The sequence below is a fragment of the Nymphalis io genome, chromosome 22 (genome assembly GCF_905147045.1).
Source record: "Nymphalis io chromosome 22, ilAglIoxx1.1, whole genome shotgun sequence".
NCBI classification, from domain to species: Eukaryota; Metazoa; Arthropoda; class Insecta; order Lepidoptera; family Nymphalidae; genus Nymphalis; species Nymphalis io.
The window spans coordinates 9,115,423-9,137,453 of NC_065909.1; the positions used below are offsets into that span (position 1 = coordinate 9,115,423).

The 22,031-nt window shown below is 33.8% G+C and overlaps 1 protein-coding gene across 1 annotated transcript in view; it reads right to left on the reverse strand.

Moving 5' to 3' along the window:
* Positions 1-5,346: 5,346 nt before the first annotated feature.
* Positions 5,347-22,031, reverse strand: part of LOC126777159 (inactive dipeptidyl peptidase 10) — a 184,045-nt gene continuing 167,360 nt past the window's right edge. The window contains exons 5-18 of the mRNA XM_050500092.1: positions 17,791-17,954; positions 13,846-14,063; positions 12,675-12,777; positions 12,251-12,372; positions 10,341-10,594; positions 9,762-9,912; positions 9,433-9,576; positions 9,196-9,336; positions 8,666-8,757; positions 7,027-7,147; positions 6,793-6,866; positions 6,529-6,689; positions 5,899-6,092; positions 5,347-5,521 (exon numbers count right to left, since the gene is read on the reverse strand). Of these exons, the coding sequence (XP_050356049.1) occupies positions 5,372-5,521; positions 5,899-6,092; positions 6,529-6,689; positions 6,793-6,866; positions 7,027-7,147; positions 8,666-8,757; positions 9,196-9,336; positions 9,433-9,576; positions 9,762-9,912; positions 10,341-10,594; positions 12,251-12,372; positions 12,675-12,777; positions 13,846-14,063; positions 17,791-17,954 (2,089 nt within the window). The 3' untranslated portion in view covers positions 5,347-5,371. The remainder of the gene's footprint in view (positions 5,522-5,898; positions 6,093-6,528; positions 6,690-6,792; positions 6,867-7,026; positions 7,148-8,665; positions 8,758-9,195; positions 9,337-9,432; positions 9,577-9,761; positions 9,913-10,340; positions 10,595-12,250; positions 12,373-12,674; positions 12,778-13,845; positions 14,064-17,790; positions 17,955-22,031) is intronic.

Consider the following 22,031-nt stretch of genomic DNA (forward strand, 5'->3'; position numbering starts at 1 on the left):
TTGTACTGTTTTACTTATACATGCATTTCTTTATATAACTGTATTCATTTTAAATAATTAAAATATAAAGTTTATTTCTTCTTTATAATTAAATTATAAAAGTTTTTTTTCTTTTAAAGCATTTTAAAATTAAAAATAATAAAATATACTAAAAGCTAGTTGATATTCTCTAAGAATTCAAACACAAGACCATTTAATAAGATTAGCTTTATTATAATTTAATGAACGCCTACAGCAAACTATAAATATCAACGGCTTAACTTATAAACAATGATTAGTTCAACAATATCGTGTCTTCTCTTTCGAATGTCAAATCAATAATGACCGAATGGGAGGAATCCGTATTTAACTAAACAGTTGCTAACCAACGTTTATTAGTCAGCCTTTGAAAAGTTCACTCAATGGTCATTGAATTACTAGTCTTTGAATAATGAATGTTCTTTGAATTTGAACATCACAAAGACAAGTTAAGTGTTCATTGGTTAATTTCACTATCGGCAGTGTCGTAAAATCTCTTGATAAAGCATTAGGTATACTCAACATATACATCAAATTGTTTATACTTAATTGTGGAAAATTTAACTTGGAATGTTTTTTATGGTAATTGGTAATGACAATTCCTTTTTTTACTGTTACTTTCTGCGTAAAGACAACAATTGCGGTCTTTCCTCTTATAGCACGTATACTACCAAATGTAAATGTCAAATGAAAGAAACGTCAAGTGACATGATTAATATGATTTACTTTCATTGTCATTAAGTGCAACGCTGAGTAAGCTTCATTTAATTAGTCCTAATGAGTAGTAATTATTCCTATTTGAATTTTCATTTTAGTAAGCGAAAATAATTTAATATAGAAATTTTGCGCCATAATTACCAGTTTGCAAACTCTCATGAGATTACCGAAAATCATTTATTATTTTAATAACAATATAAGTTGGAGTATATCATATAATAGATCTGGTTAAATTATTTATACAGGATAAATAAAACAAAATGTTGGAACAATTTTTTATAAAATAACATTTTAACATAAATAAACGACATATTCATCCACTGAGCATTTAAAAATACATATTTTATATGTAACTATATAATGAATTAATATATTATACAATACTTTACCTTCATAAAGTTTACTGTCACATTTTAAATTTAATTTAGACATTCATATGATAAATAAATTAAAATATTTCCTTATCATGCCAATTAGAAATTAGGAGCTGTTGTCCGTTTTTAAAAAAAAAAAACGAGTTCATGATATTTGAAAATGGAACATAGCATAACAGTCTGCCCCTAAATATTTTAATCGAATTAATAATGTCTAGATTTTTTAATAAGTTTCATTATCATTCTAACTTCAAATACGTGCGTAATATTTGAATTTCATTTATATTTTTTTAATGCATGATATGGATTAGTTTTTAATTTTTATATTTGACCTGAGACTAAAAATAAATGTATTATATCAGTTTTTTTTACTAATGAAAATGTTTCGGTGTATGGTATTTGCGGACTTAATACATTTAATTTTAAATTATTTGTTTACGTTAACTGCCATTAAAACAAGTGTTTTAATAGCAGTTATATTATTATTTTTCAAAAAAAAAAAACTATCGAATAGGTTCTAAATGGTTTCATAGTATTGGTGAAATAAGTTTTTAATGACTGATTGCAAATTAACTATATATAATTTATAAAAACTAAATATAACTATTTCCTCTAAAAGGAGAGGTGACTAGAGTTTTGGGTAAGACATTAATATCACAAAAAATATTCGTATAATTATGGTAATTCAAGAAAGATGACTGTCGTTGATGTTGTTGTTGTAAATTTTTATTGTACACAAATTATATTACAAACGGTAAATTTAAATATACAAAAACAAAATTTACAAAGGCCGACTTATCCCAAAAAGGGATAGCTAGGATAGATTCCAGCTAGCCTTTGAAATATTTACTGAGAGAAAAATGAATGAATTTATACAATTTATCTGTCAAAATTATCTAAAAAAATCTTTCAAATTAATAATACATAAACACTTTGAGATATGGCAACACAAGAAAATAGGCAAGAAAGCTATGAACAGTGAACTTCTTTCAACTTTTCTATTTCTTTCATTAATATCTATCTGTCTTAACATGAATACTAGTAACATTGATATTTCAAAAATTAGTTTTTCTTACGATTTATTTACACTAGCAACATTTAATGTTTTTATTTATTGTTCTATGAAATATATTTTAATATGTATATTCGGCTTCAAATAAATTTGTACAAAGAGAAAACTGCGACTGGAAAAGTCACTAATAACGACGGGACATGCTAAAACAACTTACAATATTTTTAGTATTTTATATTTGAAAATTAACCGTACCTTGGGACACTCACTAATTAGTAAAAGATAAATGTATCTATGTGGGTATTTAAATACCGTTATTAATAACTAGATGGTAACATTATGATTTAACGTCATTGGTTAGTTAGATCTATATCCAAGCAGAACTTATGTCCAAATTATCTAGTTACCTTTTTTAGAATTTTGTGTTTCTATAATACTTGAATATTTTTATCTGATCCATGTTTTGATATTTACTCATTTGGCCCACTCGTTCTCTACTTTTTGATTACTTCCGTTATACTGCAATCGTGATTGACGATTACATTCATATGATTACATTATGCCCAAGTCTGTATCTGAGAGTTATTAAGAGAGAAATGAAGTGCTACTTAATTCAGAGAATAGGTACATTCATTGCTGAGATAAGCTTTAAGCATTTTCGATATCAATGAATACCTCTGTTAGAATTCGTAAGATTTAGCTGTATATAAAAATACAACACATAAATAAATAATTGTTAATACAAATCTTATTTAAAACTTACTGGAATTGTATTTTTAATTTTGTCGGGACGTGAAAGGTAATTTCAACGTCGAATTTCAATTTAACATTTCTTTTAAAAAGAGTTACACTTCTCTCGTTCTCTTGCAAGGATTCTATTTCATTCAAATTGAGTTTTACAAGAATTTGCATTACAGAAATCTTGTAACGATCGAATAAAATATCCTAATGTGAATGTTAATAAATGAAAAGATATTATTAAACTATCGATTAAGACAATTATAAAAAGCAACTCCTTTTATCCATCCACCCGTCTTTATTTACATGCACATTGATGCTTTTTGGTAAAGTGCTACAAACTATCTAGATCAGCGGCGGATAAAGAAGAACGACGCCATTTTGAAATGTAAATACCATCTGTCATTCACCGATTAATTCTAAAAGGATTAAGTTTTTTGCCACTAATTTGAAGATAAATTATGCCTATAAAAGTTTTATTTGACAAGAATTCCAAATGCTATGCGCAGTGTTTACTATATCTATTGCGAATAATACTTATAACAACAATAAATTGCTGCTCACTCTTGACAGCGACGCCAGTGGTGATATTCTGTAAGAACTCTCTTCATAACTCACATGTGAAATGTTGAAAACCGACTTCTTTTCATATATTCTGATGCCTATATTCATTTCACGACCGTTTTCTGCAGTGAGTTGCGAGTTCTTACAGAATAGTCATACAGATAAGTTTGTGGCCTTTAATTACTCTCATTTATATTCGTATTAATATTTTATGGAAGATCCCACGTGAAACTAATATGTTACACATATGTATACATTACAATTTTAATTTCAATCATCTTTCGTACAAATTTCATTGAAACTGATTACATAAATATTCTGACTATTAACATTTACGCCTTTGGGACAACAATATCTAATTATACATAATAATATATTAAAGCTACATATCTTTTACGATGACATTGAAAGCGACATAGAAATATAAAGATAAAGGTGATTGTTACTTTAACACTAAAATATAATATTCCTTATAATATAATCATAAGAAAATTTCACTGGAGATAAACCCCGTTTTATAGTTTGTGAACAATTTTCTATTGCAATAAAATAATTACGTATAGGACGTATGTTGCCCTAATTAAAGTTATTTTATTTAAAAAAAAAAAACAAAATCTTTTACATTTTTATATATTGCAAGTTTTTTTTATATAGATTATATATATGGATAAACTTTAAAAAATAAATATGACCTCACGAGAAACTGATCTAACATCATTTGTTACCCATACAATACTGTTGGTAGCACTTGGTTTAAAAAAGGCGAAATTGTTCACACTCTATTCCCAAATACATTTATTATTCTAATAATACATCAAGGTTTTTAAAAAGTGACACATTTTGTATTTATATCTTTTTGTCTAATTTCAACTACCTAGAAAAATGTATTTAGGCTAAAATATCGAATTCTTTTATTGAATTCTTTCAAAAATGCACCATTATATCAATTTAAATAATCTACATCTTCTTTATGGAATATATTTGGTAAACTTGGTACGATAATCTGTACTGTTTATTTTTTTATTATATTTAATTTTATGAACGTAATTTTTTCAAAGTTACCGCACGACAAAATTACGAAATAAAAAGTTTGATACTTCCGTAATGGCAGTATAAATCGATGTAAGCTTAATTTTTAAATATCCATCGATAATTAATGTTATCTAATAAATTAGTTTAATGGTCTTTTCTAATATTAATTCTGTTAACAGGTAAAATGTTATGATATTGTTATTATTGTTATATATTAATTGATGTCTAATAAAACTTGATAAAGAATTAATATATAGATAAACGGATAACAATAAGTACACGTTCGTTCTAACACATAAATCAACTAATTGTGGATTTAGTTTATATTATTATGTATGTTTATAATTAGTGGTTATATATATTCCATCACAATGATAACATATAACCTAATTTTGATATTTATAATTATTTATTTCGAACCATTTAGAAATTTTCTTGTAATTTTTTTAAATTTCAAATATCGACTCACATAAGCTTTAATTTACAATTCCAATTCTAATCGATTAATTTTCAATTGCGTAATATAGCAACACCGTTATTTTTATAAACAGTTTTATTTTGTTATTAAAGTAGTGTGTAGTTTTATTTGTTGAAAGCATTTCGATATAAATGTTTGATGTCTATTTAGATTTATTAAGTGCAACGTGTAGGTTAAGTGCAATGTTGCTTTATTTAACGTTTCCAAACGTTTCTGGCGCGAAAAGGTTTTATTGCTGTCACTTGAACTAAGTTACATTTTTAAATTTTTTCAGTTTTTTTTTTTTATATTTGGATATTCTAATTTCAAACAGTTTATTAAAATATGATAAGCACTTTCGAGTTTTATTAGTTCCTAAGTATTTTTTTTTACGCCGGTGACCGCTTTTATGTGTCAATCTATGTTCTTCAAGGGGTTTCTCTACCCCTCCTCATTCCACTAGTCACGGAAAGGGAAGAGTCCTCCCACTCCACCCGCGTCCCAGTCCGCCACCTCTACTGGTCCGAAGCATTCGTCGAAGAATTGTTCCATTGTTTTATGAACGTGGAGTAAAGATCGCTCGAAATTGTGGCCCTCGTCAGGATAGACCTTAAACACGTCATTAGTTTAATGAACTAACTATTAAAGAAGGACATTATATCCATAACTAAAGTAAATATTCTATCAAATAGCACCAATGAACAGTCTTTACAGAGACATACCGAGATAAAAGATTATATAAACGAAAAGTTACAGGTTTCAAACCTGTAACTATCAATGGTCAGAATCGATCGAATATTCGAAATCCGAAAAAATGACGGAATTGCAATTACATTAAATATTAAATTTTGATAAAGTGCAGATTTTGATACGCATATATTTAACGATCGTAACGAAAGTATTTATAAATTCGGGATCCAATCGCGCACCAAGACTATTAAAATATCCGGACCCGGGTCCGTTTATATAAAGCGAGTGCGTGTCACCTGGTGCGTGTAGAGCGCCTGCGCGCGGATGAGCGCGCGCGCGAGCGCGAGCGCGTGCGGCGGCGGCGCGCGCAGGTCGGCCGTGGCGTGCGCCAGCAGCACGCGGCGCGGCGGCAGGTTGCCCGCGCGCCGCCACACCGCCAGCGCCGCGCCGCCGCCGCCCGCGCCGCTGTACCGCTCCGTCCAGTACGAGTCTGCGAGGGACGGGACGTCGTTACCGTATTGCGAGCCATCGTTAACACTTACAATTAGGATACACCCACCTAATACCGTGCCTGTCTTTTATTTATCTAACAAATAGATGCTCCCCAAAGTGGTGACCCTCACGTGTATTGCGTACGCAATCACCTAAATACTTAGGCAAGGTGTTGGTTTTTTATTGAAGGAAAAGCATGTCCCGGCACGTTCGTGTGCCCCAGGTGGACAGATGTCTCTCTCCGGAGAAACTTTCGTACTTCCTCCCCCACGTGTCTCGACTGCCGGGTCGGTGGATATACATGTGGCAGATCTTTAATTATGCACGTCATGTAAATTCATGCTTGGCCGGATTTGCGACCGTTATCACTAATTACGAACGTCCTACCCTCTAGGCTGTTTCTGCTCAATCGTAGATGGCTCAAGGCGACTCACTATGATGTCGCAGGTCGGCGAGCGGCGCCAGCAGTGCCAGACAGCGCGTGAGGTTGCGCGCGTCGCCGGCCGCCAGCGCCAGCACGGCGCCCGCGCCCAGCCCGCGGCCCCACGCGCCCACGCGGGCGCCGTCCACCATTTTCAAATTGTCTCGGAGATACCTTTATAGAATTCAGAATATTATATAATTTAAGATTAGACAAATTAATAAAAAGTCTGAAAAGTGAAGTTGAGAAGAATTCGTTTAAGTTCTAGCACACTCACGACAAAACTGCTATTTGGTCTTCGACATCAACCGACAGTAATCTCTGGTATATTTCTGTTCTGAGCTCTTCGCCCTGAAACAATTATTCTATATTATTCCATATGGTGATGATGTAATACAAGGATATAAGAAACAAATACTTTTATCTAATCTAGTCTAATTCGTTGTGAAAGCAAATAGGCTGCGACGGACAGACATGGGAGTTAGCACAGAGTTCTATCACAAATAGTTACCTGCCCCCCAGATCCTCTTGCATCAATTTCAGCAACTATGAAATTCCTAGCTGTAGCTAAGTACCAGCCCCAGTCTGGGCGCCATCGTTCAGTCACAAGCTGTCCGCCTGGTTCTGCTGATCTAAATGTATAAATTGATGATTTTGAATATTGCTATATATTTAGTATGTCAATTGTATATTGCTATGTAGTATGATGATTTTCTTTAGTTACAGTTTTTTTTTTAATTATTTATTTTATTTTTCTGGGAAAAACAGTACATCAACATAGAATTAATAAATAACAATAAAATAACACCTAAACCAATCAAGTTTCCACTAATAACTAGTACAACTAATATTACGTATTGATTGATTACTGATTGTTGAATATATCAGCCGTCTGGGTGTCATGGCACCAGAGAAATTTCTACAAATTTACCCATTCATTTGTTTAGTTCTTCGATTTTATTTTATTTATGAAACTAATGGCCTTCCTTATAAACTTTCCTTTTTATTTAGAGGGTGATATTTAAATAACGGTGTGTCTTCTTCTTTCAAATGTCCAATCAACGATGACAGAAAGAGCGAAATCAGTGTTCAATTAAATAGTCGCTAAGCAACGTTTATAAGTAAGGTCGGAATTGTTTAACATTTAAAAGACAGATTGTTTAACATTTAAAAGACCCGTCAACATCGACCATTGAAAAGAGACAATCGACTGATTTCGGCTTCGTAGAGCGTTGTCTCTGTCGCACGAAACACTAACAGTCCATCTTTAAGTTGTTAAAACAATTATGACTTTTTTTTTTTTTTATAGAATAGGAAGGCGGACGAGCATATGGGCCACCTGATGGTAAGTGGTCACCAACGCTCTGAGACATTGGCATTGTAAGAAATGTCAACCATCGCTTACATATCCAATGCGCCACCAACCTTGGGAACTAAGATTTTATGTCCCTTGTGCCTGTAATTACACTGGCTCACTCACCCTTCAAACCGGAACACAACAATATCAAGTATTGCTATTTTGCGGTAGAATATCTGATGAGTGGGTGGTACCTACCCAGACGAGCTTGCACAAAGCCCTACCACCAGAGCACAAAGCCCTACCACCAGTTTTTCTGGGTTAGAGTTTCTGCGTAATTGAATAAAATACACCAATTTTCTCTATAAGCCTAGCCTATATATAAGATTATAGAAAAATAAAATAGAAAGATCATTTTTGTATCATGTTGATCTCTTCAAAGGTCGATGTGCAATATTTATTGACGGGGACTATACGTATATAACGTTTCCATTACTATGTATACTTGTTAATACATGTTTTCAATATTAAAGCCAGATCTTAACCTTAAATGTCGTTTTTTGAAAACAACAAATAAAAAACGCTCTGAAATGATGCACCTTTATGTATATGAAAAAAATCTATGGAGTTTTTAATCCGAAGTCGATCATTACTTTTGTTCCAACATAATGTCAAAAACGTTTTAAAACTTTTTTAACATAGAAAACTATGTTCGCGTATAACGTACGATTTGTTCATTTTCTATCGACAAATACATTTGTTTTTTATAAATAAATTCTACGAATTTTTAACATATCTATATTTAAATGATTATTATGTTTTTGTTTTGTGTAACATAATTGCTTACACTCACACGTGTAAAACTAATGGCAGCGGCAGGTCGTCAGTCTCCTTCAGTCCGGGCGGCAGTAAGAGACGGACGCGAGCCTCTCTGTGCGCTTGCACCTGTGTGTGTTAAGATTAAAATTATTTTACAATACAAGATCATTCAAGATTATATAATCTTTGAACTACAATATTATCAGAAGATTAACGGATTATTTTTAATTTTTAGGATGACAGTATGTAGTATTTAAAAGAGGATAGCTTTGCTTCTTTTTTTAGAATTCATGTATGCAGCATACAATATACAGATTGAAATAAAACTTCCAAATAAACATAACTTCTAAAGTAAAAGGATCGAGGTAAAAACTCCCAGACGAAAATAAATATCTTTGTATTATTTTTTTATGCTAAAAATAATCGTAAGCGAGCCTTAAGCGCTCTCAGCATGAACAATTTACAGGGATCTTAAAATTAAATATACATATATACACCATAAACAACTAGATATCAAGAAACCAAAAAGCTTATTTACATATTGTATTAGAAATTGTCGATTACCTCGACTCTGAAGACCTTGGACTGCGGCGCGGCGAGCGCGGCGAACTGACTGCGCAGCGGCGCGCCGTCCCACAGCACCGCGCGCCGCGCGCCGCCCGCCGCGCACACGAACGTGGCCGGCGCGCCCGGGCCCAGGCACTCCTGTAGCATGTCCGGTAGTGTAGAGACAGTGCCGCGCTTATCGGTAGTCGGTTGTATGGTTGTCACTTTTTTATTTCGAGTGAGCATATTTATTACCTGAACAAAATACGAGAAATTCTTGCTGAACATGACGCGATTGTACAGACATACTGTCGGTAAGGAATCATTCTCATCAGCGACATGCGGCAGCACCGTCGACGTCGGCCACGCGGGCAACGCAGATGTCGCGTTGTCGTACTCCTGAAAATAGTATAAGATATTATTACACAATTTTTCCTTGACCTTATATTTCTTTCAATATCTTTAAAAAATAAATTGCACGCGATTGATATGTTTGCCATTACTTTCCGTTTTCGGTTGCAAATTGTATAAAAAAGTAAAATATCTGATCATTATTTAAAATTAATTTGGAACTATACACTGACCAGTTCTTCTGTGCTAGGTTCGACGGTGCTATCTGGTACGTTGCCGGGGCAAGTGAGACAGAATGGTGGTGGTGGCCAGCCGTCCACGGGCACCGACACTCGGTACACGTGTCTCTCACCAGCTTTTTCTGGAGCTGTTCCGATTACGTACCTAAACAATGATATATGTAGAACTTCTAATACAAGTTTATTGCAACCTTTTCTTTCGGTATGCAGACGAGCAAAAACCTTCGAAGCTTATACACTAGCAATGTAAGAAGTATAAGACACTGCTTTCAACCTTAACTATGATAAGCACTGTGAAGTATTCGTATTTAGACCCTTACGGGTGGTACAAACTATACAAAGGCCGCTAGTAAAAATGCCGATATAAGAACGGGTCTAAAACCTCGCCGGGATAACTTTTAATCCAGAAAATAATTGAAATAATAAAAATCTCTCTATCTTTTTCTTAAGTTTAAATTTTTTTCTGCGAATAAACAAAAAAAAAAAACAATGTCATGTGGCTCAAGAATTAAGTAGATTTTTAACATAGAAGGGTCCGAATTATGAAATTAAAATAAAAATTTCTTTACTTACAGTAGCCTTCTTCTCTCGTCCCAACCAACTAATTGTGTGATTTCGAAGCTCCCTTGAGTGATAGTGGTCCGCGTATCCTGGGTTAGATGAACAGCGTGCCTCCAAATACCACCTTGATCAGTTATAGGGGCAGTTGTGAATACTCCACTCTTTCCGCCTACTAGAGCGCCTCCCCCACACCACCCGCAGTCTTCTTCAACTGGATCAGATCCTAAACCTGACCAGCGCGTGCCGTCTGATTCATCTCGGTAGATCTAGAAAAGTAGATTGTAATACATGGTTAATATTTAACACTTGCTACCGTCAAAAGTGATCAGACCGAAAAGATAAGTTTTAATATTTTCATTTGATTGGAAAGCCTTTGTCGTAAGACTGTTTCGTTCGTCCCCTAGTGAGCTAAGCAAGCTTATAAGATATCTCAGTTCGGGTAAAAAAGTTATGACAGGCCGGTTAGCGTGGTTGGTAGATTTAGGCTTACCTTTCAAGCCGAAGGTTGTGGGTTCGATTTCCACTCAGGAAAGACATTTGTGTGCATGAACATGTCAGTTTGTCCTGAGTCTGGGTGTAATTATTTATATAATGAATGTATTTACAAAAGAAAAGTAGTATATGTAGTATATTAGTTGTCTGGTTTCCATAGTACAAGCTCTGCTTAGTTTGGGATCAGATGGCCTTGGGTGAATAATATCCTAGGATATTATTTTTTATTATCATTATCGTTTGTTTCTTTCAAGAATTTGTGTCCAAAATCGGCCAACAGGACATCATTTTGCGGCAAGAACTTGTCTAATGTGTTCAGAATTGCTAAAAAACTATTATAGTATAGTAACAGCCTGTAAATGTCCCACTGCTGGGCTAAGGCCTCCTCTCCCTATTTGTGGAGAAGGTTTGGAGCTTATTCCACCACGCTGCTCCAATGCGGGTTGGTGGAATACACATGTGGCAGAATTTCGATGAAATTAGACACATGCAGGTTTCCTCACGATGTTTTCCTTCACCGAAAAGCACGAGATGAATTATAAACAGAAATTAAGCACATGAAAATTCAGAGGTGCTTGCCCGGGTTTGAACCCACGTTCATCGGTTAAGATTCACGCGTTCTTACCACTGGGCCATCTCGACTATTAAAACTATTAGCTGATACAAATTCTCCGAAAATATTAGAGCAAAATGTAAATTTTTAATATTTTCCTATTTATTTCTTATCGTAAAGATCAATCTATAAACATGAAAATAACGATATTCTACAATATATCTCTTAAGGCAAACATTTTGCTATATTGTAATAAAAGTTTATTCGTGATTAAACAATAATGTTTTAAAAGTTTATTTATAATACGAGTACCGAGCATTACTTAAGTAGATAAAACAAGGAACCTGAAGGGAAATTTGCCATCTAGTGAAGTGGAAAATAAAACAAGACGACTACGACCTCGCGACCGCTTCATTTGATTTATTTCCGCGACGTCGAGAAGATTCATTAATTTTATCTTAAGTTTTTGTTTATTTTATTAAAAGAAAATGTAATTTTATTTAACAAAGAAGTTCGAATTTGAATAAATGAAGATATATATGACAAATAGAGACAGTAACAGAGTTACTCACTCAAGAAGTTATATACACTGATATGGGTAAAAGCGTAAAGTAAAAATGAACTTTGGTGGTAGTTTATTTAGTGGCGTTGCCGAATTTTATCTCACGACTCAACACGCAGGTTTCCTCACGATATTTTCCTTCACCAGATATTTTATAAACACAAATAAGATGGAAACTCAGTGATTTTTATCCGGATTTGAACTTGAAATCTTCTGTTAAGATTCACGTGTTCTAATCACTAAAATGTTAAATTGATTGATTGATTGATTGATTGATTGGAAGACAATGCTCATATTCAAGTGGTCGTTACTTACATCTTGGCAATTATATTGAACTGCGTTACAAATGCTGATGATCGAAACGTTCTGCGGTCGATTGAGTAGCAGGACGGCTATCTGGCGCTCCGATATCCAGCTCGACCAGCGCACGTACCAACCTGGAACAGAATTGCGATGTAAGATAAAGTGAGATATAAAAGACTAGATGCTCCGTGTGTTTGGAAAAAAAATTATTGCAAGAAAAAAAATATAATTAATATTATAAAATAATAATACAATAGATGTATAAAAATATAAAAAAAACGCGTGCAATTCAGTACATGGGATACAAGGTGAAACTTTTGCATCAGAAACTTTACATGCCTCACCCTCATACGTTACATGTTTACGCTGCACACAAATTAGACCTTGATTCAGAAATGAGATTTGTAAATAAGATACCAATCCAAAAAGTACATACTGCTGTCAACTGGTGAGTTAAACTGTATGGCGTGCGGGAATAGAAATTTTGGCGTTTTGATGCTGACGACGTACAGGGTCACTACCGGATTGTTTGTGTTCATCTGAAAAATTAATATACAGTAAATTAATAATGATCCATTAAATAGATCGGAGTGTTTAATTTATTGATGAATAAATGGTGTTGGAATGGAATTGATGAATAAATGGAACTCCTTGGGGGAGCCCTTTGTCCAGCAGTGGACGTCTTTCGGCTGATATGATGATGATGATGAAATGGTGACTTGCAAAAAAAGCCCATCAATGTCCAGCTGGCCAAGGCTCCTCTTAAGAAGGTTTGGGACGTATTCCATCACGCCGCTCCATCGATGCGTTTCTCAAAATGTTTCGTTCCGTTGAGCACGAGATGTACAATAGACACAATATCTTATGAAATGTATGCTTACCTAGATTTAAATCCAGAATATTCGGTGAAGATTTACGAATTCTTTTCAAGGAGATGAATAGACTAGCGAAAGAAAAATATAATCTAAGAGATAAGCCTATCATGTACAAACCATCTACCTTCGTAAAGAACAAAAAAAACGTCCTCCAGAACCTCATATCATTCTAGTTCATCCTTAATACATTCGACTCACGTTTCGCCCCGATAACAGAACATTTTCGTTTGAGTAATAAACGAATAAGTCATCCTGGTGGAAACGTCAGGCGACTCGGTATCGCTCTATTTTTTGTATAAGTAAATTGAATAGTTGTAGAATTATTATATTTTTCGGCTTCGGGATTAGTAGATACACATGTTTTCCTTCACCGCCGAGAACGTGATGGTGTTTTTATTAAAGATCTTTGGTGTTTGCCAGGATTAGAATTTGTGAGTTTCGACTAAAATGGAAATATACATCCTTTTTAGTGAAAGTACGCTTTACTTACTTTATTTACTTTTATCTCGGAATCGGTCAAAATTACTCCAGTTTTGATAGTTTCTTTTTAAATGTCAGTAATTAAAAATACGCTCTAGATATAATAAAAAATATATTTATAAATCAAAAAATCCAAAAAGTTTTGGACAAAAATTAAATCAAATAAATAATGAAATACATTTCAAAAATGCATGTATTAAATAAAATGATTAAAAGTTTACACACATATATAAACAAAAATCTTTTTATTACCTTTGGATATCTCAAGGTCCTGATAGTTGGGTAAGCTGGCGGTTCTTGCTGGTCCAACCCATACCAGGGGTATTTGTGCTGCTGTACGAGACTGTCGTTGTACGTAACATACATTAGGGTTTGGCCGTCTGGGCTGAACCAAAGCGCTCGATCCAGTCTTAACACTTCTGATTCATATAAGAAATCCGGTACACCGTTGAAGATCACTCCGGGGATGCCTGGAAATTATTTTAATTTTATTTCAAATCTTATATTTATCTGTACAAATAGTATTATGCTGAAGAGTATTTAGTTTATCAGTTTGAGTGCGCTAATTTCACGATTTACCAGTTCAATTTTTAAATATATTTTTACGTCATATATTGAGAAATGTTAAATAACATATAACATCACGCAACGATCCACAGGAGCCGAGTAGTAACGTTTAAAGCAGGTAAAACCTTGCGTATAATATAGTATTCATACTAAATATTTGGTAAGAACGCGTGAATCTTAACCGATGATCGTGGGTTCAAATCCGGGCAAGCACCACTGAATATTCATATGCTTAATTTGTGATTATACTTCATCTCGTGCTTGACGGTGAAGGAAAACATCGTAAGGAAACCTGCATGTGTCTAATTTCATTGAAATTCTGCCACATGTGTATTCTACCAACCCGCATTGGAGCAGCGTGGTGGAATAAGGTTTAAACCTTCTCCTCAAAAAGGGAGAGGAGGCCTTAGCCCAGTAGTGGGAGATTAACAGGCTGTTACTGTACTGTACTGTACATAGTGTTGTTATAGTGGCAAGGATTATCAGCACTATTAAGATAAGAGTTTTTGTCAATTTCCTGAAAGTCAATTTCAAAGAAAAAAGGGTATCCTATAACGTGACTCAGGACTCGATCTAACGCTGTCACGTGATTAAGATAAAAGGAAGATGTTTTTTGTGGCTATCTTCTCTCTCTATCACCACTTTTTGTTATAAGACAATATTTATAGTTCAATACAGTTCCGATAAAATGTTACGGTATTATTTATATACTTAGCTAAGTGGGTGATTGGTTAAGCAATGCTGTTTCTTTTTCTTTCGAATATCAAATCAATAATGGTAGAAAGAGAGAAATGAATGTTTAACTAAGAACCTAAAAGTATATATATATAGCGCTATAGCGCTATCAATGTCCCGTTAAATTTTATAAATAAAATGTTCATGTATTGATTAACTATTTGTGTATTTACGGTCACTGTTAACGTTTTTTTATTACAAGGATGTTAACATTCGCCTTTTAGTATGTGTGAATAAGTAATGCAACTTAATTGAAATATTAATTGACGCAAACGCAACTGGCTTTGCTTGACATAAATAAAAAAAAGTTTATATTTAAATGTTTTCTCAATTATACAAGCTTTTAATTTACTTTAATTGTTAGTTACTGCTGGTGACAGTACTGTTGACAGTGCTGCTGACAGTACGATAAAATATAAATTTTAAGCAAACTTTATTTGTTTTCGTTTACGACTTTCAAAAAAGTCATTATTTTCTTCACTATAAAGAACAATTTTAAGCAATCCTTATATATTCTCAAACCCAAGCTACCTTTAGAAATTTTCATGTTATACCTTAGAATTGGAACCTCGACGTAATCAGATATGGACCTCTTTCCAACGTCCCCCATTGTTGGAACACAAAGTTTAGAAAGATAAACGCGTTACATATATTGGCTGCTGATTTAACGCAAGATTGCCTTTGTGACGCACGGGGGTGAAATGTAAACAGCTGGCTGAACGAACACTCAATAATATAAAGGTATTATATATAACGCTGCTGTTAAAATAAATAACATATTATTATATATTTTATTTATATACCGAAACCCGAAACAGATAAAAATCTAAATAGATGTACATAATGCTAATCTCAGTTTTGTCAGTATAGATGCCATTTGTCTGGTTGGAAAACTCGCCGGTTCAGATAATACGTTTTGTAATCTGTATATTCATTTTAAAGGGGTTAGTTTAAGATTTAGTGTCTCGAAAAATGGAAATTGCTACAAAACATGCCTGAAAATCTAGTTAATTGATCAGCAGTGATATTCTATAAAAACTCACTTCATTACTCACCCTTCAAATATTGACAACCGATTTACAATGATATACTAATTTCATGTGTGTATTCTTGAAATGTTACGATTATTATGGTCAATGTCATTTTCTGACATTTCACGACCGTTTCCTGCGCTGAGTTTCGAGTTTGTTCTTACAGAATAGCCATACTAGCATTTCGGAATCAATAAAGACAAGAAATGTTCTCTCTTCTCAATATTTTCGTTCACCGCTCGAGACGATAACTCAGGATTAATGTAATAATAATAATAAATTTATTTATTCTTTTTATTACCTCGTAAATTCTATTAACTCGTAAATATCGCTTCATATTCACGCATATTAGCCACTGAGCCATCTTGACTAATTAGAACGTTAGGTATATACACAGAAACAATATATACAGTGTCCAATGTCGCTAACGATTATTTGAAGCCGAAAATTACATTTAATATTCATAAAGGTTAAGTTTACAAAATTCAATTTCAAATTAACGGATCAAAAGAGCTAAAGCTATTCAGTGAAATATCAAGTTGAGAATAGAATTATCCGTCTTCTAAGAATTTTCTCATCTGTAATTTTTCGTATTTTTTATCCAACCTTTAAGATTAATTAAAGGGCTTTCAGTTGTAATTTCTCGTTAAAAATGCGAAGCGAATTTCCTTATTGATTTCCGAGAAAGCGTCAGCTATCATCAAAATTCGAATTTCGTTAGATTATATCATTTTTCACCCGTCAAATTATTGTTTATGAAGCCGTCTGATTTTCATTTATCTGATTTTAATGAAATTAAAAATTAAAATTGCGATGTGAAGGTTGTAGGTAGGTCTATTAACATCACATCATAAATCTTTTTAAATATAAGCACCAAAACCTTCTCCTCAAAAAGGGAGAGGAGGCCTTAGCCCAGCAGTGAGACATTCACAGGCTGTTACTGGTATTGGTATGGATTATTATTTTTTTGTTATCACGAGATAGATAACTCAAATCCTTTTATAAGTAAATAATATGTCTTCTGGGCCGATTTTGGCCACAGTGACCAATCTTATGAGAGATTTATCGCCCGGCGCGTCATAGACAGTACCACAAGTGTGTGTGCAAACTCTAGTGCTCTCTATTCCCTCATTCTCATAATCCGATGGCACGGAGATTAGACAAGACCAGAAAAGTTAGTGGCAAGCCAACGGCTTCTCGTGTTTTCCACGGCACGGGAGCTTAAACATCGCGAGATTCCGGGTTGCTACTGAGGTTTTATCGACAGAAAAACTATAACTTTATTATTGACCCGACCTGGGAACCCAGGACCTCGAGACCTTTTAAACTAGCCACTATTTTCAAGGATTTTAGTTTGTTTATAATTTTGTTAATTGCATTAGCTTTTATGTCAAGTGTAAATCTTAATTAAACGAAATGGAGGATCAAATTTAAACTTCCTATCTGACGTTTGCACAATATAATTATAATAATATTACGAGAGTAACTTTGTGTAATCTATCCTAGAATGTTTCGTACTGACAATATTATTAATGTGACGAAATTTAGTTAACTAGCTAAATCCGCGCCTTCGCTCACGTGGAATTTAATTTGCGATAAAAACCCTTCACAACCTGTCTTCATAAATGTTCATCAAAATTACGTTATACGTTTTGGTATAAATGTATTTAATAAAATTATAAAAAAATTAAATGACGATCGATGATATAGAAGAGCGTCTTGCTGTTTGCCGTCACGGCATACGAGTCGGATCTCCAAGGATCTGTTGTAAAATTGATCACATATTGCAATCACGTAAATATTTTAATTCCATGTATTAAGCTTCGTAAAATAACTTTAATAACATTTACTTTGATCTACTCACCATTACTAGTGATCCTGCAGACAAGAGTCTTCAGCACCTTTGGCTTGTAGTAGATATCGTTGTCGTACACGAAGACCAGACCTGAGCCAGTTGGCGCCCACTCCGCGTACTGCAGCAACGGCGCTGTTCTGTCCTCTTCGACTGGAGATATCGGGATTTTGTTCCTAAAGAATGAAATAATAACAACACTGATAAACAGTTACAAGACCTTACACTGAAAATGATCTGATGATGATAAATAAATTATTGTGTTAATACAACATTACTATTTAATTTGGAATGAATAGTTAGAATACTTATTTTAACTTAATTAATAATAATCATATATATATTTAAACACTTATCTAGCTTAGCATAGCACAAGGGATCAGGATTGAACTTCCGATACATTGCTAGGCTATTCATACCGTTGTGTTATTTAAGTGTAAAAATTTTGAATTTTAATATATATATATATATATATTAAAATAACACATATTATTTACTTATAAAAGGATTTGAGTTATCTATCTCGTGATAACAAAAAAATAATAATCCATACCAATACCAGTAACAGCCTGTGAATGTCCCACTGCTGGGCTAAGGCCTCCTCTCCCTTTTTGAGGAGAAGGTTTTGGTGCTTATATATAAATATATATATATATATATATATATATATATATATATATATATTTATAAATGTTACATTTTATTTTTATATAAAATTTTTAACAAGATTTAAATTTTTGCATTCACTTTTAAATTCTTTTGGAACAAATATTAATTAGCTTGCGAATCAATTTCTAATGTCTGTGCTCAAGGCTTTGAATGCCTTTGGAATTTAACGGAATAATAACTTTTAAGAGCAATTGCCACTACTGGTAAGATGTTCACCTGAACTTGATTCAGCTCTAAAGCTTGCGGTTACAATTCGAATTTCAATCAATAGTTGTATCTATAGACTGCCGGTATGTCTATTTATGTGTATGAACATGTTTCCAAGCGCGTTACTTTTCATTAATTAGTGATTTTGTTTGTATATATTTTGTCTGTTTATTTCTTTTTACACTACTCACTTTTTTGATATTATTGTAAATATAATTTTGTTAGTTTTTACTATTATATAGTTATACTTGTGTGTGCTAAGTTAAACTGTTATTAACTATGCTTTCAGCAAAATAATGTTATTCGTTTATTAAAATCATAAAGATTGTCTATCGATGAATTTGCAAAGATAGTGAATTATATGTTATTGAAAATCTTGGTAATATTTATTTTGTATGGAACATAGAACAGTTAAATTATGCTTTGTTTTTTCAGTCCAATATAAATAGGGCAAAAGGTTAGTACTAAATCGATAAATAAATATTTTAAAACCATTGATAATCTATTTTATATATATAATAAAGCTGTAGAAATCGTGTCTGTATATTGAATAAATTTATTAAGGTATAGGCGATTAAACAAAAGTAAAAGAAATACGAAATTCATCATTTTTAAATATATCGTAATGATAACGTTTTACATGACTGTTACTGCGATTCTTGCCGGTTCTTCTCGGTTTCTACCTTTACTTTCCCGGGTTTAGATATAATTTCATCTTATTTTCAATTAAAATTACCAAAAAAACGACTTGAAAAATTGATAATCGGGTTGTATCCACCCAAACAAACGAGCACAAAGCAAACCCTTGACAATATACTTCCTAACCAAATCGAACATTCAACACAGACAAAACTCGAAAACCACACTATCAAATTATCTTGTTACTTTAACTCCGTCTAAGATTACAAGAACTAATTACATTCCAACGGTTGCCATGGCAACGGACAAAGGCGGCCTCAAAATAAAGTAGTTGAAGTTTAATCTCGCTGACGGCGTATTTGCACTAATCGATACGATATCGGGGGACAAATTACATTCGTCAATTGTCGAAGCAATTTCGAACTTCGCTTTCGTCTAATTATTCAATTCAACGTCGATTGTTGATTACGTGATAAATCGAATTTTTTTACTGGTGGTAGGGCTTTGTGCAAGCTTGTCTGGGTAGGTACCACACAATCATCAGACATTCTACCAAAACAGCAGTATCTGGTATTGTTGTGTTTGAAGGGTGAGTGAGCCAGTGTAATTACAGGCACAAGGGACGTAACATCTAAGTTCCCAAGGTTGGTGGCGCATTGGAGATGTAAGCGACGGTTAACATATCTTACAATGCCAATGTCTATGGGCGTTGGTGACCACTTACCATTAGGTGGCCCATATGCTCGTCCACCTTCTTATTCTATAAAAAAAATCGGTATACATAATTTGCATACATTTTTATAAACGAACTCGACAATCTCTTTGTGATTTTGTCTAGGTCGTTAATGAATTCAGATAAACAGTGCTAGGCAATGGTGATATTGATACACGTTTCCTGATTATTCGGATACGAACTTTGTCTGTTTTTGAATACCGTTCGATCAAATCACAATATAAAAAAGCATATAGTAGTTTTAGTGATGTTACATAATGAATCAACGATGCGAACGAATGATAACGTACGATAAGGATGCTGATTTTAATGGTGTAGTGAACGTTACTGTCCGGTCTTTTGATTTATATACCTCACATTAATCCTTTCGATTTGTCTATTTACATTTTGAACTATATGGCTACGATGTTATTTATTTATTAAAAACTTAATTGCACGACACAATATATCTTGGCGGTAGAACTTGTGCCTGTCTTGGTAGATACCATTAACTCATTACATAACCAACCGCCCAACTACTTCCATAACATACTTAGTGTTGTTGTGTTCCAGTTTAAGGGGTTTGGTTAGCTATAGACTTAGAGCCCTAAAATCTTACATTTGTCTTTACGAATAATTTACATTCAACTAAATATATACTATATATAATCACCCCCTGGGCGAAAAAAAACCAGCCGCCATTCTTGGGGTTCTGTTTTCTTAACTTTTATATAAAAAGTTACTCTTCAGTTGTTATCTATGCGTTCAGGCATCCATCCAGTTGAAACAGTATAAATGTTGTGACAGTCACTGACTTACCTTCAAGCTTCTACTAGAGTAGTATTGGCTACTAAAATAGCTTTTTGTGATAAGCGATTCAAAGCAAAACCCCAGAGGCCCCAACTAGATGGTCAGACCGGCTGAGTTGCTTGTCAAGTGATTTCTGTATTCTAGCTAGGATGGCCACTTAGAGAAACCGGTGTAAGCCTATGTATGTCCCACTGCTGGACTAAGGCCTCCTCTCCCTTTTTGAGGAGAAGATTTTTGGAGCTTATTCCACCACGCTGCTCCAATGCGGGTTGGTGGAGTTATGCCACATGTGTAGCATAATTTCAGTGAAATTAGACACATGCAGGTTTCCTCACGATGTTTTCCTTCACCATCAAGCACGAAATGCATTATTATAACAAATTAAGCAGCTGAAAATTCAGTGGTGCTTTCCCGGGTTTGAAACCACGATCATCGGTTAAGATTCACGCGTTCTTACCACTGGGCCATCTCTATATCTTCTCACTGAGAGAAACCGGTGGAAACAAATTATTCATATGAGTCACCAGTGAGTACACCACCAGGAACACGATCTCTAGGAATGAAGGAACGTCTAGAGAGGTAGAGAGCAGTCTTGGCTTGTATTGAAATGGTTACTTAGGTTTTATATATCTTTACTAACGTTATAAGTGCGAAAGTAACTCTGTTTGTCTGTTATGCTTTCACGACTAAACTACAGAACCGATTTTGTTGGAATTTGGTATGAAGCTTGAATCCTAAGGACTTCCAAGAACTACTTACAAGCGAAACTGTGGGCGAAAACTAGTAACTAATATAAAAGGTAGGCGTCGAACTGATGTCGTATCGTACATTCAAACGGTCTTTTCTAGAACTTGACAATTTGAGGGGATTTTGAACACTGTCAGTTATTGTGTTAATACAATTAATATCAACATCGCGTTCCAGGGAATTGTCTATTAGGAACACGTGTTGCTTATTATATCGGTATTAATATATCAAAGAAACGGGCTAAGTTCGCGTCTCGAAAATTAACTGAACTTGTGTTGCGATATATAAAGTACTAGTTTTATTTGAAATTCGAATGATATATTCTCATTGATAGTATTCTTGGAATGAAAACTATATCTCCTTGAGCGCATCCTAAAATAAATCTGTGGGAATTGAGCCTCGTGTTGAGGTAAAACTTCGAGAGTACCATTTGAGTGGTACAACTGACATTGATTACTTTAATAAACAT